The sequence below is a fragment of the Maniola hyperantus genome, chromosome 19 (assembly GCF_902806685.2).
Source record: "Maniola hyperantus chromosome 19, iAphHyp1.2, whole genome shotgun sequence".
In the NCBI taxonomy this organism is placed as follows: Eukaryota; Metazoa; Arthropoda; class Insecta; order Lepidoptera; family Nymphalidae; genus Maniola; species Maniola hyperantus.
Genome location: NC_048554.1, coordinates 2,042,229 through 2,058,647, shown reverse-complemented (window position 1 = coordinate 2,058,647; position 16,419 = coordinate 2,042,229). Strand labels below are relative to the sequence as shown.

At 37.3% G+C, this 16,419-nt stretch overlaps 1 protein-coding gene across 2 annotated transcripts; it reads left to right on the top strand.

The window, feature by feature from the left end:
- Positions 1-1,270: 1,270 nt before the first annotated feature.
- Positions 1,271-15,282, top strand: LOC117991279 (zinc finger-containing ubiquitin peptidase 1-like). 2 transcript variants are annotated; one of them, XM_069504893.1, is made up of 17 exons: positions 1,271-1,452; positions 2,195-2,259; positions 2,480-2,718; positions 3,257-3,594; positions 3,785-3,840; positions 3,921-4,031; positions 4,621-4,944; positions 5,844-5,951; positions 6,948-7,061; positions 7,624-7,795; positions 8,301-8,424; positions 9,128-9,281; positions 10,624-10,715; positions 11,555-11,685; positions 12,659-12,747; positions 12,943-13,083; positions 13,674-15,282. In XM_069504893.1, exons 2-17 carry the CDS (start codon positions 2,230-2,232, stop codon positions 13,707-13,709), a joined length of 2,259 nt encoding a protein of 752 aa, XP_069360994.1. In that variant the 5' UTR covers positions 1,271-1,452; positions 2,195-2,229; the 3' UTR covers positions 13,710-15,282. The 2 variants fall into 2 exon arrangements, with proteins under 2 accessions (XP_069360994.1, XP_034834747.1); XM_034978856.2 differs by lacking the exon at positions 2,195-2,259.
- Positions 15,283-16,419: the final 1,137 nt, after the last annotated feature.

The window sequence follows — 16,419 nt, the reverse complement described above, 5'->3', positions numbered from 1 at the left end:
TCCATTCTAAATAATATCTGTCCCGGCTTTACTCACGTGTGTAGTCGACGTTAGCCCGACTAGTTTCGAAAAACCATACATTGGTAAGTATAAATAAATAAATAAACGTTTATTCGCTGGAATGTGGGTACATGTAGGCCATCAGTTGAGTTACCACACATTCTACCAGGTCCTGGTGTGCAAGTGGTTAATGAATATTACAACATTAAAATTATTCTAGTTCATTACATTGACGAAATCAAAAATTTTAAACATTACTCAATCAGATAAGATAAAATAAGGATTTAAGGAAGTAAGCTGTGATATCATAGTGGTTAGGACGTCCGCCTTCTAATCGGAGGTCAGGGGTTCGATCCCGGGCATGCACCTCTAACTTTTCGGAGTTATGTGCGTTTTAAGTAATTAATTAATATCACTTGCTAACGGTGAAGGAAAACATCGTGAGAAAACCTGCATTCCTGAGAGTGCTCCAATCTCCATAATGTTCTCAAAGGTGTGTGAAGTCTACCAATCCGCTCATGGCCAGCGTGGTAGACTATGGCCAAAACCTTTCTCACACTGAGAGGAGTATTCTGAGGTGAACCGGCGACGGGTTGATCATGATGATGATGATGATTGTTTTTATTCCCGAGGAGTGGGGTCCCAAAGTGCTGGAATGGCGACCTCGCACCGGAAGGCGCAACGTTGGAAGGCCCCCCGCTAGGTGAAGGGACGACATCAGACGAGTCTCAGGGAGCTGCTGGATTCAGGCGGTGCAAGACCGTGGCATGTGGAAGTCCCTACACGACCTAGGTCCAGCAGTGGACGTCTATCGGTTGTTATTGTTGTTGATGATGATGATGATTGATTGAGTATTCTACTATTTCCCAACACCATCTTTGAATCTGATTTGAAAATATATAATTGCTCTTTTGGTTGCATAGTTATAAAATTGCGGAAACCTCCTCGTTGAAAACCTCCTGCATTATAATTTAAGGTTACAGAAATATGAGGAAATTCTTTGAGTTAAGGATAGAGGGCATGATTTAATACTTAGACCGACAAGGTTCCTATAAAAAAAGTTATAACTTGATTTCATTATTTTTAAGTTATACCTATCCAGTGATCCAAGTTTAACAGAAAACTGAAGGAATGCAAAACAAATTTTAAATATCGAATTCTACGTCTTTTTTTCAGTATAATTTTTCCAATTTTCAATTCCAACATTCGCCGCTAGATGCGCAGCAGTCGTTCATTTGCGATTCACGCATGCGTAACGACTTCCTTTTTTTTCAATGTCTGAAATTCATGAATGGCGCTAGTCCACAACCTGAAGTCTACATAATATAATTTATTATTTTAATGTTTGAAAATGTTACAGCAAACCAATTATAATAATAGTATCGAACAAATTAGGTAGTGTTGTGAACAGGAAGCGTCGAGCTTTCCTACTAAAACCTGACAAGAAAAAACGTGAGTATTTTGGTGAATGAAAAATTAAAAAATGCATTCTATTTTTTAAAAAAAAGGAAATATTTTTTAATGCGTTCGGAAACAATAGGATTACCCAATTTGTATTATAAAAATATTTTTTATTGAAGTGGTTGAAATTGTATAAAAAACAAAACTGCGGTAATTTTATCGATTTGACACTTTACCCCAATTCAATGTTGTGAATCGTTTCTATGCGAACTTTTTATGTAAGACATCAATTAAATATTGTGTGACTGCCAGCAGCGCTTGAATTGAGTAGGTATTTTGAATACAGTTTTTAAAATTCTGCAATATTGTGCTGAATATCATTTTCCGATACCTAAATTTAAAGTTAAGACTGGATAAAAGCTGTTTAAGATATTAAGTAACTATTGGTCGTTTGGTCAATAAAATTGTTACACGAATGTCCTATATCCATCGATAGCACATAATGTATGAAGATCCTAAATTTACATAGGAATAAAAAGACGTACTAAGCTTGAAAGAAAGTACTTAATTTAGGTTTCTCAAGGTTACTTTACATTTTTTTTAAATAAATCGTTCAAATATCTACTTAAATAAAAGTAATCGCATTTAGTTGGACCACTATTTTAAATTTAAATTTTAGCGCAGTTAACGTCCAAAAACCTAACTCGATCTATGGTTCTCTAGAAACATTTTAAGACTAGCGCGCACGTTGTCTGCTTTGAAATCATAAATACTTAATTTCTACGTGTTGCAGCGTTTCTTTGACTCACGTTTCTTCAAATAAGTAGAATGCGGTCAAGGGCAGTAAAATTTTATACGGTAACAGTTTGATTTTATACAAACAATTTTTCAGAAATAAATTTATGACATAAAAAGCGAGTACCTGCCTATTACTTTTTAATTAGTTACATAGGTTCGTACTTGATTTTCATTAAAAACAAGAATATGTTTAAAATATTCTTCAGAAGAATTTTCATTTTTATAGTATTTTTAAAACTTTTGACTTTTGTTCAGGAACAATACTTTTCCATTTTTGTAGCAAACCATGTCCAGTAGCCCATTTCCGTATACCTGTGAGCTATGTGGCGCAGAAGGCCTCACAGACGAGGGTATGAGGTCCCACACACTAGAAGCCCATGTGGCAGGTCGTCCAGATTGCCCCTTCTGTGACTGCACTGTTCCTCAGCCACAGTTGGTTGGCCATGTACAAAGGGCTCATTTGCACTACTTAACACCGGAAAGGGAATTAATGGCTTTTATAGACGATCAAAGTCCAAGGTAAAAATCGTTGCCACTTACTTTATGTTCATAAAATATGTAATGTTAGACTAGTCACGTACTGTTAAAAATTATTGTTTCCGGATTGGGTGTGGTGGCGCCCTGTAGAGAAGCCTATGTCCAACAGTGGGCATCCACAGGCTGATGATGATGATGATGATACTCATTAATATTTTGCGACAGCGGTAATAGAAATAAACACTCTGTGAAAATTTCAACTCTTTCCATATTATTACTGTTCATAAGATAACGAGCGACCGACTGCTGGCAGACGGATGGATGGACAAACAGATGGGATGGATAGACAGATAGATGACGGAGGCTTAGTAATAGAGTTTCGTTGACACCCTTTGGGTACGGAACCCTAAAAATACTTTTGTTCAAATATATGGTCCGGAATATGTTTTACTTGGGTTTCAAAGCCCTTACTTCTTTTTATTATACTGTCTCCAAATGGTAATAGTTAGTAGAAACAACACTTGTAGTAATACAATGTTATTGTCTCTACTTTTGTTTCAAATTCCACATGTCGTTACAGCTTTGACGATGACTCTAAAATGACAACGGACAGTTGTAGCTACAATACACCCGGATCAATAAATGGCTGGCACAGTCCAGACACCACGTCATCATACCACAACGGTGCCATATCTAAAAACTCCTATTACAATGGTTTTCAAGAGAAAGATAATAATTATCACAATAAGAGCGAAAGAGACGACGAGAAGTTCTCGAGGTCACCTAAGAACATCAATCTTACTAATGGAGTGAAGAATATTCATATCAATAATGGTGTTATACCAAAAAAGAACTGCAGTAAAGAGAATTCCATGGAGCGTGATGGAATGAGTGTTATTAATGGACATGATAAAAAAGGTGCCCGCATACATACCTAAATTACTGTGTATTGACACCATTTCAAATCCATTTAATTATTTATTTATGAATTTATTTATTTATGACTACTTGTTAAAAGAATATTGTTAATCTGTAGTTTTATGATTGATACATTACCAACTCTTTGATGATTTTATAAATACCTACACCTACAATTTTTTTTCTGTAGGTATTCATTCAAGCTCAAACCATAATAGTAATGACAATTCTCCAAGTAAGAATAAGGTAATCTCTTGTTCATTTTTAATTAAATTGATAATTATCTAATATTTTGATTTTTAAATCAATAAATCATTTTTTTGCAGGTGATAATGGCAAGTGCAGGTCAAGGTTCTCCACTTAGATCACAACTGGCACTTAAACTTAAATCTAATACACCCAAAAAATCTGCTCCGACTCCTAGTCCTACAGTACAGGTAAAACCTATAAGTGAAATACTTTTCACTTATTTATTAGGTTATAGCCTGTGTTTAAAAATAATTCACTTGGGTGCAGTGCAGACACATTTTGCACATTTGTAATATTCATATGAAAAAAATTTGTTCCATTTTAGTCAAACACACGACTAATTTAATGACATGAAAGCAGTGCAAAATGGAAAACAAAAATATGTTACAGAATGCGTGCTAAGCTTTACCAAAGCTTTATGAATATACTTTGTATGTATAATTCCAAATCCCGATTTTTCAATTTTATCCATAGTGTCCCTAACTTTAAACTTTAATAAACAACAAACCTTACATTGGCTAATCTGTGTAAAGCCAGAAGAAGAACAAAAAAAAAACTTTGTATAATCTGTAAAAAATTGACAGATGATTTTTCTACTTGACAGTGACATATTATTGTTTATTTAAATCCCTTTAAATCCGATCCGGCTTATGGCGCCAAAATTATATTATGAGATTTTTACTGAATGATAAATCATATTTTACTCAAAATATGACAAGTAATCAATTTACAATAGTTAATATACGTTGAAATACAACAAAGCCAATTCAATTGCAGTGTCTCCTGTGCGAGTTCACGTCAACATGTCCGCGAAAGTTAGAAGAGCATATAAACCGGGCGCATTTCGATCTCACATCACCTTCTGTGATGGCTAACGCTAATAGTAACTCCAATATCACGGAGAACGTGACCCTAGGACTTAGTAACGCGACCCTGACACTGGAGAACCCTACGTTAGCGTTAAGCGCGATGGCTTTATCCCCGGGACCTCACGGGTCGAAGTTCCAGTGTCCTATTTGTGAAAGGGAGTTTGCTAACGGATCTGATGTGGAAGTGCATGTTAATGTTGAGCACCGGGATATATTGAGTCCTCAGAAATCAGTAAGTACTGTTCTATTATGTTTTTGATTGTATGAAATCAAGATTACCTACTTATAATATTATGTTAATGTAGTTGATGATAGTTGTGCTAACCTGGAAGATTTTTATGGCTTATTAATGTCCTGGTGCTGTGGATGTGGTCTAGCGCCAACAGGCTTGAATGTGAACCGCTGCTGCAAGGTTTCAGCTGGCCTAGAAACCATACTGTTCACATAAGTTTAGTTACTTTTATTTTATAATTTTTAGTACAATTCCCTACATAGATTATGAGTATTTGTTTGCAGTAACCTCCTATTCTATTTATACAGAACTACTCAGCAGAAAAAAAAATACTTGCTCTCTTTGATTTTCTGGGATAAAAGTAGCCTGCAGACATGTCCAGGTTGAAATCTATCTCTGTACCTTTTGTCAAAGTGGGTTAAACAGATGACCTGTAAAAATGTACCAATCAGACAGACACACTTTAGCATTTATAATATTAGTATGGTTCAGTATATTAATTGGGTATTTGCCTACTTTTGGATTTGATAAATATTATAACATTATTACAAACTAGGATAAAAATAATGACGTACACTGAAAAAAATATTAAAATCCAACAAAGATTTACTAAGTTACAGGCATTTTAATTTTGGAGTGGGAGGGTCTTCTAGGGTCCCTTTCTCGCAGAACCAAAATTTGTATGAAACCGCACAAAGCTACTATGGCATTAGTAGGTGTGACGTCAAACTGCTGCTATCTCTGTCTAATCAGAAATATTTAAATCCTTATAACTTTTTTGTTATTTGATCAACTTAATTAGTTTTTCAGTTTACGTCATTATTTTTATTCTAGTTTATAATAAAGTAATAAAAAAATTGGAGTCAAATACCCAATTTATGTGTTCTTTTATATTTTAGGATCAGACAGACAATGCGTCGTGTGACGATGTGGTGATGATGGAGGAGAGTCCAGTCAGCAACTGTCCAGTGTGCTGCCAGCCTTTGCCACTCTCACAAAATGAACTGGTGATTTTATCAATTAATTAAAAAATACTGGCCAAGTGCGAGCCGGAGTCGCGCACCGAGGGTTCCGTACTACAGTCGTATTTTTTCGACATTTTGCACGATAGATCAAAAACTGTGATGCATAAAAATAAATAAAAATCTGTTTTAGAATGCACAGGTGAAGACCTATCAAATGATAGATACCCCACTTGATATAGTTACCTTACTTTGAAAATCGAAAATACCAATTATTAGTTCCTAACCACAAAGGTTCCGTTTTTCCTTTTGAGGTGCGGAACCCTAAAAATTATAAATGCTTAGCAAAACTTAGAAAATAAAATTAAATTTCAATTTAATAGAATAGAATAGATTTTTATTCAACTACAAGTACTTTTGGATCATCAAAAGAATTTACCACTGGTTTGGAATGCCATTCCTGAAAAAAGCAGCAAGAAACTCTGCAGTTGCTCTTTTCAGGAATTATGGCATATTATACAATAATATGCCATATTGTATAATAACTATTTTTGCTCTTTATCTTGCCTTGTGTAATAAGTATAATGCTGTGGTTGTAAAAGTGATAGTTTTTACCACTACCATGGTGTGGAAGTAATCATAAATAATCAACCGTCACATTCCAAACCAGTGGTAAATTAAACTAGTTGACGATTCAAAAGCACTTGTAAAAGTTTACTTGAATAAAAATATATTTTATTCTATTCTATTCGCCGGATCACTACAGAGCACGGGTCTCCTCTCAGAGAGAAAGGTTTTGGCCATAGTCTACCACGCTGGCCATGGATTGATAGACTTAAAGAGGTAATACTCTCATTGATTATAGCCTCAATAGCTCAACGGTTAAGGAGCAGATTTAATTCTGAAAAGTTGGAGGTTCACACCCCACCCATTGCACTATTGTTGTACCTACCCCTAGCACAAGCTTTACGCTTAGTTAGAGGGGAAAGGGGGAATATTGGTTTTACATGGCTAATATGCTTTTTTTTAATTGATTTGCAGATCCAGCACATAGATGAGCACTTTGAGCGCGGCGAGGACGGCGGAGCGGGGCTCACGGCGGCCGAGAGAGAGGCGCAGAGGAACCGGGAGGAGCATGAGTTTCAGTTGCTGAGGGTATGACAAATCTATACGTAAATATGTATATAAATAAAAATCAATTGCCGCATGAATCCAGCAAGAAAATATATTGTACATCGACCTTTAGAAAGAGATACCGGTTTCGTAGAGTGTTCTGTCTTTCTTACATAGACGTATGAGTGACAGGAACAACGCTCTACAAAGCCGAAATCTCATTCTAAATGTCGATATACAATATTTCTTGCTGGCTACTTGCGGCAATTGTTTTTTATTTATACACATACTAGCTTATGCTCGCGACTTCGTCCCGCGTGGACTACACAAATTTCAAACCCCTATTTCACCCCCTTAGGGGTTGAATTTTCAAAAATCCTTTCTTAGCGGATGCCTACGTCATAACTCATAATAGCTATCTGCATGCCAAATTTCAGCCTGATCCGTCCAGTAGTTTGAGCTGTGCGTTGATAGATCAGTCAGTCAGCCACCTTTTCCTTTTATATATTTAGATTAGATAAATTAGCCAATAAAACCTATGTGCGTGGCCTGTGGCAGAAGAATGTTGCAGCCAATTTTTTATTTGTGAATTCGATTGCTCCAGGCTCAATATGGCATGGAGGAAGATGAGGAAGGGTACACAAGCCGCGCAGCCAGCAGCCTAAAGCGCGCCGTGTACAGCGGAGCCCTGTCCGTGGCCGGCTACTATGAGCGCAGTGTAGGGCTTAAAAAGGCCTCCGCTCAAGGCCTCGACGCGGGTTGCTCTAGGACCAATGGTAGTTAGCTTTTCCTTTTCTATATTAAGAAGACTATCGTTTATGCATAAAAATAACAAAGCAACTTTTTGAGCTCGCTTCGCTCGCACTTTATTCGGTTTTACAGCTGAATGGAACGCAAGTTTAGAATATCACTACCCATATCTATATTATACTAGCTGCCCCGACGGACTTCGTACCGCCTCACAGTCGATTCTTTTTCAGGCAATTTTTTAAATGTTTTTCACCGTAAAAACCATCCTCGTACTTCAAGGAATATTATAAAAAAAGAATTAGCGAAATCGGTTCAGCTGTTCTTGAGATTTGCGATCAGCAACACATTTAGCGATTCATTTTTATATATAGAGATATCAGTACCCATATTATAAATGCGAAAGTGTGTTTGTTTGTTTGTTGGTTTGTCCTTCAATCACGTCGCAGCGGATTGAGGTGATTTTTTGCATGGGTATAGTTAAAGACATGACGAAACCCCGGACATCTAGTATTCCATGTGTTATTGTTGCAGGTATCCTGGAGAGGATAGGTCAGCTTAACGCTCAGAACCCGAGCATAGCCAAGACCTACCTGTGTAGCGCTGTCGACCACTACGCCAGCACCTACGGCGACCGCGGCTGGGGCTGCGGGTACAGGTAACCCATATTGCGAAAGTGTGTTTGTTTGTCCTTCAATCACGCCGCAACGGATGGGCGTGACTTTTTTCATGGATATACATATGTAGTTAGAGACCTGGACAAGTAGGTATTTGGAACGCTTTGATCCACTATTAATATACATTCATGGTCAAGGGGATCCGCCATATTATTTTTGTCAAGGGGATCTGCCATAATAAACTATTGCTGTCAGGGGATTCCGCGATATTGAAGTATCTTTGTCAAGGGGATCTACCATATTGAGGTAATATTGTCAAGGTGATCCGCCATATTGAAGTACCATTGGCAAAGTGATCCGCCATATTGATGTACTATTGTCAAGGGTAACCGCCATATTGAAGTACTATTGTCAAGGTGATCCGCCATATTGAAGTACCATTGTCAAGGTAATCCGCCGTATTAAAGTACTATTGTCAAGGGTAACCGCCATATTGAAGTACTATTGTGAAGGTGATCCGCCATATTGAAGTACTATTGTCAAGGGTAACCGCCATATTGAAGTACTATTGTGAAGGTGATCCGCCATATTGAAGTACTATTGTCAAGGTAATCCGCCGTATTAAAGTACTATTGTCAAGGTGATCCGCCATATTGAAGTACTATTGTCAAGGTGATCCGCCATATTGAAGTACTATTGTCAAGGTGATCCGCCATATTGAAGTACTGTCGCCATATTGTGTAGGAACATGCAAATGGTGCTATCGTCGCTGGTGCGTCACCCGCCCTACGCCGCACTACTGAGCGGCGTCACGGAGAGAGAGTGCGAGTGCGTGCCTTCTATACCCAGCCTGCAGCTGCTGGTCGAACGGGCCTGGCAACTCGGCTTTGATACACAGGTAAAAGAAATGGGAAGAGTTTTACTTTTTGCTGCAATATTTATGAGTTATGACACAATGTTGAAGCGCCTACAACATCTTCGCAGCAAATGCGTACCAATTCGTCGACTCATAATTTTGTCGTTCACTTAATTATTTAATTGTTTCTTTATAGTATTTTTGTTATTGTATATATATAAATTAGTCACTTTTATAACTCATGTTAATATTTTGGAATCAAACATTATTAATTTAAAATCACACATTTATTATCTTTTCCAAATGTCAGTTCATGCAACATAATATTTTTATAACCACCTGCAATTTTCTATATATTTTTTTGTATCGTTTGACGTTTTCATAAATTCCTTTGTTCTTTTTGTTAAAAACTAACCAACGGTCTGCGCTCAATAAATCATTTACAACTGCAAGAAAAATCCTTTAAATTGTCATCCACGCATCTACACACAATATTATGTTACCCAGATTCTATGGTTTGGATTTTAAGATATGAGTTTAGATAAAAGAGTGTATGGAACTCTACATAATTAGGTATTAAAACACTCGTGTGATACTATTAAAAATCCTCGCCTGCGGGTTGGTTATTAATAGTATTATTAACTTTAAAACAACCCTATTTTGATATCCCCTGTTATGCAATCCTTTCATCATCATCATCATCAACCAATAGACGTCCACTGCTGGACATAGGTATCTTGTATCTTCCACACGCCACGGTCTTGCGCCGTGCCTGGTTTCCAAGGAAGGAGGAGGATTCCAAGGAAGGAAAGGATTCCAGCACCTTCCAAGGTGCTGGAATCCTTACATACACTACTATTATACAGTACGCGGCAGAAAATATTGTACATCGACCTTTGAAATAGAAAGACATAGCGGTTTCGTACGGTTGTATTTGTCGTTGAGACCGACAAAATGTCACTCATACCGAGTGACAGAGACAACACTCTACAAAGCCGAAATCTCATTCTAAAGGTCAATGTACAATCTTGCCGGCTACTGTAATTTAAACTTCAATTTTCCTGCTCCTACAAAATTTTATATTTTAATATTTTACTAGCTTATGCCCGCGACTTCGTCCGCGTGGACTATACAAATTTGAACCCCCTATTTTACCCCCTTAGGAGTTGAATTTTCAAAAATCCTTTCTTAGCGGATGCCTACATCATGATAGCTATCTGCTTGCCAAATTTCAGCCCGATCCGTCCAGTAGTTTGAGCTGTGCGTTGATAGATCAGTCAGTCAGTCAGTCAGTCAGTCAGTCAGTCGGTCAGTCAGTCACCTTTTCGTTTTATATATTTAGATTACTTTGTATATTTTGTGATACTTACGTAATTATTGTTAGGGTTCAGAACAGTTGGGCTGCAAACTGCACAACACAAGAAAATGGATTGGTGCTTGCGAGGTTGTCACTGTATTGTCTTCACTTAGGATAAGGTAAGGCAGCAGTTACAAGCATAGTAAAAAGGGAAAAAAAATGTTCACCTTTTTTTAGGTATAAAAATTAAGTTATAAAAAATATCTTATAATAATTTAGATGATGCCCGCGACTTCGTCCGCGTGGATTTAGGTTTTTAAAAATCCCGTGGGGACTTTTTGATTTCCCGGGATCAAAAGTAGCATATGTCCTTCCCCGGGATGCAAGCTATCACTTGTTGTATGCGTATTACTAAGTACATAAAATATTATATTGCATGCAGGTAGATTAAAAATAAAGCAGTCACTATCGAGCAGCTGGTCGTTTCACTACATGGTGACAGCGGTACCAAATTTCTTCAAAATCGGTTGAAAGGATGGGCCGTGAAAAACTAGCAGACATACAGACAGACAGACAGGCCGACAGACAGACAGACACACTTTCGCATTTATAATATTAGTATGGATATGGATTAATAATATTATACTTTTAACTAAAATGAAATTTATACTTTGACGTTAGAACGTAACGCTATAACAATGTTGTATTTTTACATATTTGCCTATTTGTTGTCAAACAAAACATATCAGAATAACTTAAATTGACTGATGTGTATAATTTTATTGAATACATTATACAACAATATTCAATTATTACAAAGTGCACATAAAAGTTTAATACTCGCACATATTACGTTATACCATGCCCTAATTTTATATTTTATTGAACAATGACATTAGACCTGACCCCAAAATATTGCTTCTATTTATTATCTATATATATTTGGGAATGTTACAGCATAGAATATATATATTTTTTGATGAAAAAACGTTAAAAAATATTAATTTCTTGTGTTTAGGTGTCAGCTAATAGATTTCCACAAGCCGACAGCGGGCGACGGCAGTCACCCCGCGTTGTTCGACTGGGTGCTACGATATTTCCAAAACGATCCCAACGCGTTCAAACCACCGCTGTATCTACAGCATCAAGGTAACTTTGGCATAAATAATAATAAATATTTTTTATTTCAGGCAATGAAAATACAACCCATAACAATATACACGCAATATGAAGCGGATTAAATTAATATTAAAATTGAATAGAATAAGAATATAAATGTAAAAAAATGGAGCTAACAATTTAAAAAACTAATCTAAGTTATACAATTTAAAAAACTAATATAAAGTTTACCTGAAATTGATTAAAATTAAAATAAAAAAATCTGCCTGTGTGCATCCTTCCCGAATGCGAAAATGCCTATGAAGTAGATTGATTTAAAATAAAATCATAGAGTCAGTGTAGTGGTGCCGAAAATTAACTAACTTGGGGGGTGTAACACTGTCTTAAGCGCTTTATTCACCATCCATCCCGGCTGTACGTCAGCTGAAAGCCGCGGTGCTGGATGTAGCATACAGACTGTCGTGCACGCATCAAGCGTGATCAGAATAAATCAGTATTTAAACGAGAGAGAGAGAGAGAGAGCACTCACGTTACGAAACAACCTCTAAATGGTAAAATCTGCTGTACGTCTATTCACGATCAAGCATGCAAGACGCAGGACGACTCTGCTGTACGTCCGCGCTATTCACTAGTCTATCAGCACGACGCGGGCGGTGGTGGGAGCGCTCGCTGGATGCAAAATTCATCGTGCACATCCAGCAAACAATTAATAAATAATAATTATCGACGTACGTCAAGCCTATTCACGGTCTTTTTGCATCGTGCATCGTGCAAGGCCTTGGCGGGACGTACAGCAAGATGGATGGTGAATAAAGCGCTTTATTAGTCTTGGTCGCCCCAAATCCCCGCGCTTCACTCAGGATTCTAGATGCAACACCCTCGTTACGCTCGGGAGTTACTCCATGATCCCTCCTTACGCTTGGGATTTATCCCGGCGCCCGTGACGTAAGACATTACATTACCCCCATGTTGAATAATCTACTATTATTGCTCGTTTTTTCAGGTCACTCGCGAACAATAATAGGCTACGAGCGGCATAAAGACGGCAAGGCGACCCTACTCGTGTTGGACCCCTCACATTCACCCGCGCAGGTATGTTAAGTTTGGACGCCATGACGACGTCGCCGGCTACGCATCAAAACAATTCGTATTGAAATGTACCACAGTGAACTCACTTGGATACGATCTGGCGACGTCACCAATTTGCAAGCGTAGCCACGACCGACTGGCCTCTACGTGGACTGGATCCTGTGGTGACCTGGATTTGAAAGTATTTGTATCGCACAGGTGCGGCAAGTGGTGTGCGGCAGCGCGTCAAGCAGCGCGACCGCGTTGCGACTGTTGCGTCGCGGCGCGTCCGCGTTGCGCGCTAAGCAGTACCAGCTACTATGTGTCAATGGAGTCATGGCGTCCGAGACCGAATATCAGGTATGTCTAATCTAATAGAGATTATCATCCTCATGATCAACCCATTACCGGCCCACTACTGAATACGGGTCTTCTTTCAGAGCGAGAAGGGTTTAGGCCATAATCTGTCACGCTGGCCCAATGCAGATTGGCAGACTTCAAATACTTTTGAGAATATAATATGAAGCCTCCCACCAGACCAGACCAGAAATTTAGAAATTATACAATTCCAAACTCCTGCCAGCAATCGAACCTGGGACCTCCCACTAATAATACCACTGCGCCAGGGAGATCGTCAAAATCCCTATTACACCCTGTATTAAGCTTACGTATACTATTAAAAGAGATAAGATTTCCTGTATTAACTACTAGCTGATGCCCGCGACTTCGGCCGCATGGAATTAGATTTTTTTTTAATCCCGTGGGAACTCATTGATTTGCCGGGATAAAAAGTAGCTTATGTCACTCTCTAGGTCTTTATCTATATCCATGCAAAAATCACGTCAATCCATTGCTCCGTTGCGACGTGATTGAAGGACAAACCAACAAACAAACAAACACACTTTCGTATATTTATAATAAGGGTACTGATTTTATGTTTGAATTTCCAGGCCAGCAAAGTCCTACAATCAGTGCGCATACCCTAGGGGTGAGTGACCGCCAGTGCAAACAGACATTATATCACGCGAGCCTCTCATTATACAATATACATTATACATAGTTATACATTATACAGGTACCGCAGACCGCTTCAAACACCCACCCCTGTATAACCATTCTATTATACATCAATAAAAATAGTTATTAATAGTTATTACTTATTAGTTAGGAATACACATTTCTTGTTAAGCGCTAGTGTTGTCGAAGATATATTAATTTTTTAAATTTTATATTAAAAAAATCCAACTTGTCAAGGTTCTCCAAGAAGTCCAAAATAGGATAAAACAGCTAATCATTTTTTTAAATAAAAATGTCGTAAAGTATATTTTTTCAATTCTCCATTTTATTTAAATATTATTCAAATCAGTTAGATATTCCAAAAATAGTGTTACATATACCAAAAAGATCTGAGAGAAAGAAGAAGAACGCTATAATCTGGAATGAGTTTGATTATTTTTGTTGTTATTTTTTTAAATTTTTTTTTGCATATAGTGCTACGCATACTGATGCCCGCGACTTCGTCCGCGTGGATTTGTTTTTAAAAATCCCGTGGGAACTCTTTGATTTTCCGGGATAATCTATGTCACTCTCCAGGTCTTATTCAAAAAATCACGTCAATCGGTTGCTCCGTTGCGACGTGAATGAAGGACAAACCAATAAACCAACAAACAAACACACTTTCGCATTTATAATATGGGTACTGATTTACGACAGCACTAGTTCTTAACTCTCTAGTTAAAATTTTAAAAATCTAGTCTTTAGTTTATTAAACAATAGGTACGCCTCATTTAACTTTAATTCTACCTCAACCATATGTTTTGTCAATTATTGTATTCAATGTTTTGTCAATTTCCTTTAATAATCATAATTAATTAAATTAATTCTATTTACAAACGTCCCACCTATTTATAATTATTATTATCACAACGACCTTTATTTACAATAATTACTTATATCAATAAAAAGAATTGCTCGAAAAAAATTAATAATTTTAAGTAGATATTTAGAAATATTTCGTATCATTGCATAAAATATATTACATCATACTGAGATTTTTTTAATTAAAACAATGTTAGAAATTTCATAATTATAATATTCTCCGACTTTACACACACAATGATAAAATCGTACTATCCAACTTTTGGACTATTGACATATTAGGAATAGTCGACTATTATTGTACGACAATGGTAATACTAAAATGTAATTATATAACTCTCTGTCTATGGACTATTGTATGTTTGTCCTATAAACCTAATATTTAGCATATTGTCGTACAAGAATGGTGCAAAAAAAAATATAACGCAATCATTATATCTGTAGAAAAAGTTGCACTAAAATAAAATAACTTTTCCTAAAAAAAACATTCAATAAAAATATTATATCAAAACCTAGTTTTCCAAAAATCTAGTAGGAATTTCTCAAAGTCTTTCCTTACATTATTGATTGTATCAGTCACGTATAATACTACGGGACAGATCGAGATAGCTATCGGGGAAAGAACACTCGCGCTAACCCGGTGCGGGAGAAAGCGGGTTACGTGCGGGCGTACGGGGCGTCCCCCCGCCTCATACCCCGATTGTCGATTGAGTGATTGATTGATTGATATATTTTTTGCAATCATGCGAATGAACGAGTCAAGTTACTTATTACAATAATATTTGTATAGTTACTTATTAATTAATTATAGTAATGTCATTGATATTGAACAACCAAGATACACAATTTTTTGATTAAAGATTAAAATTTAAAACAATAACTTATTATTGTTTATTCGTTTTGAGGCGTATAAAATATTAGAACAAGCAATGTGACGCCGCTGCCGCTGCCCGCTCAATCATGTGACGTCACAACCCGTATGGGATTCTGACAAAAACTCCGAGCGGCAAAGCGCACTTTAATCTTCATTATCTTAATCATCCTATAAGGGTTCCTTAACGCACAACAGACGGAAACGTTTAAGTGCGGAAACCAGCCCAGAGCGAAGAAAGAAGAAGGGTTCCTTTTTTCCTTTTGAGGTACAGAACCCTAAAAAGCAACAATAATGGTTGTAATTTTAGAACCATAGGGGGAGTCCGGGAGAGTTTAGCAGGTAGGAGACATTAGCCACTGCTCATAGAATCTTTGTGGAACTAGATATTGCGACTTTGCCACACTTCTTAAACTCCATAGGCGCCTCCCACCTCGCTCACGAGATACCGTTACGATCGGCAGTTTGGTTTAGGAGTGAGAAGTAACTAAAAAATTTCGTGCCGGTAAGTAAATTTTTTAAAATTTCGATATTTGATTTCTGTTTCTTACTGTGAATAGATTCCAGTATATCATTTATATACATCGTAAGTGTAATTATCCTAGTAACATTTACGGCAAACAGCTTTTACTTAAGTGTCATAGTTTTTTATAAAAATGTAATAACTGACAGATTTGTGTGGGGTGGGAGACATTACCCTGGCGTCGGGAGGAGACTTTACCCCGGGTAATCTCGCCCGTTGTTTCTCCGGCAATAATATTTTTGTATTACCTCCAGATGTAACCACGATCGTCCTGCCTTCCTTCATTACCTTCATCATCTACTGTACAACGTCAGTCAGAGCCTTCAACATCAGCATTAGTATTCATGAATCTATCTGCGGCGTCTAGAGCCAATTCACCATCAATTTCGACTGAGGAAAAAATCTGAGCAACCAATTGCAATAT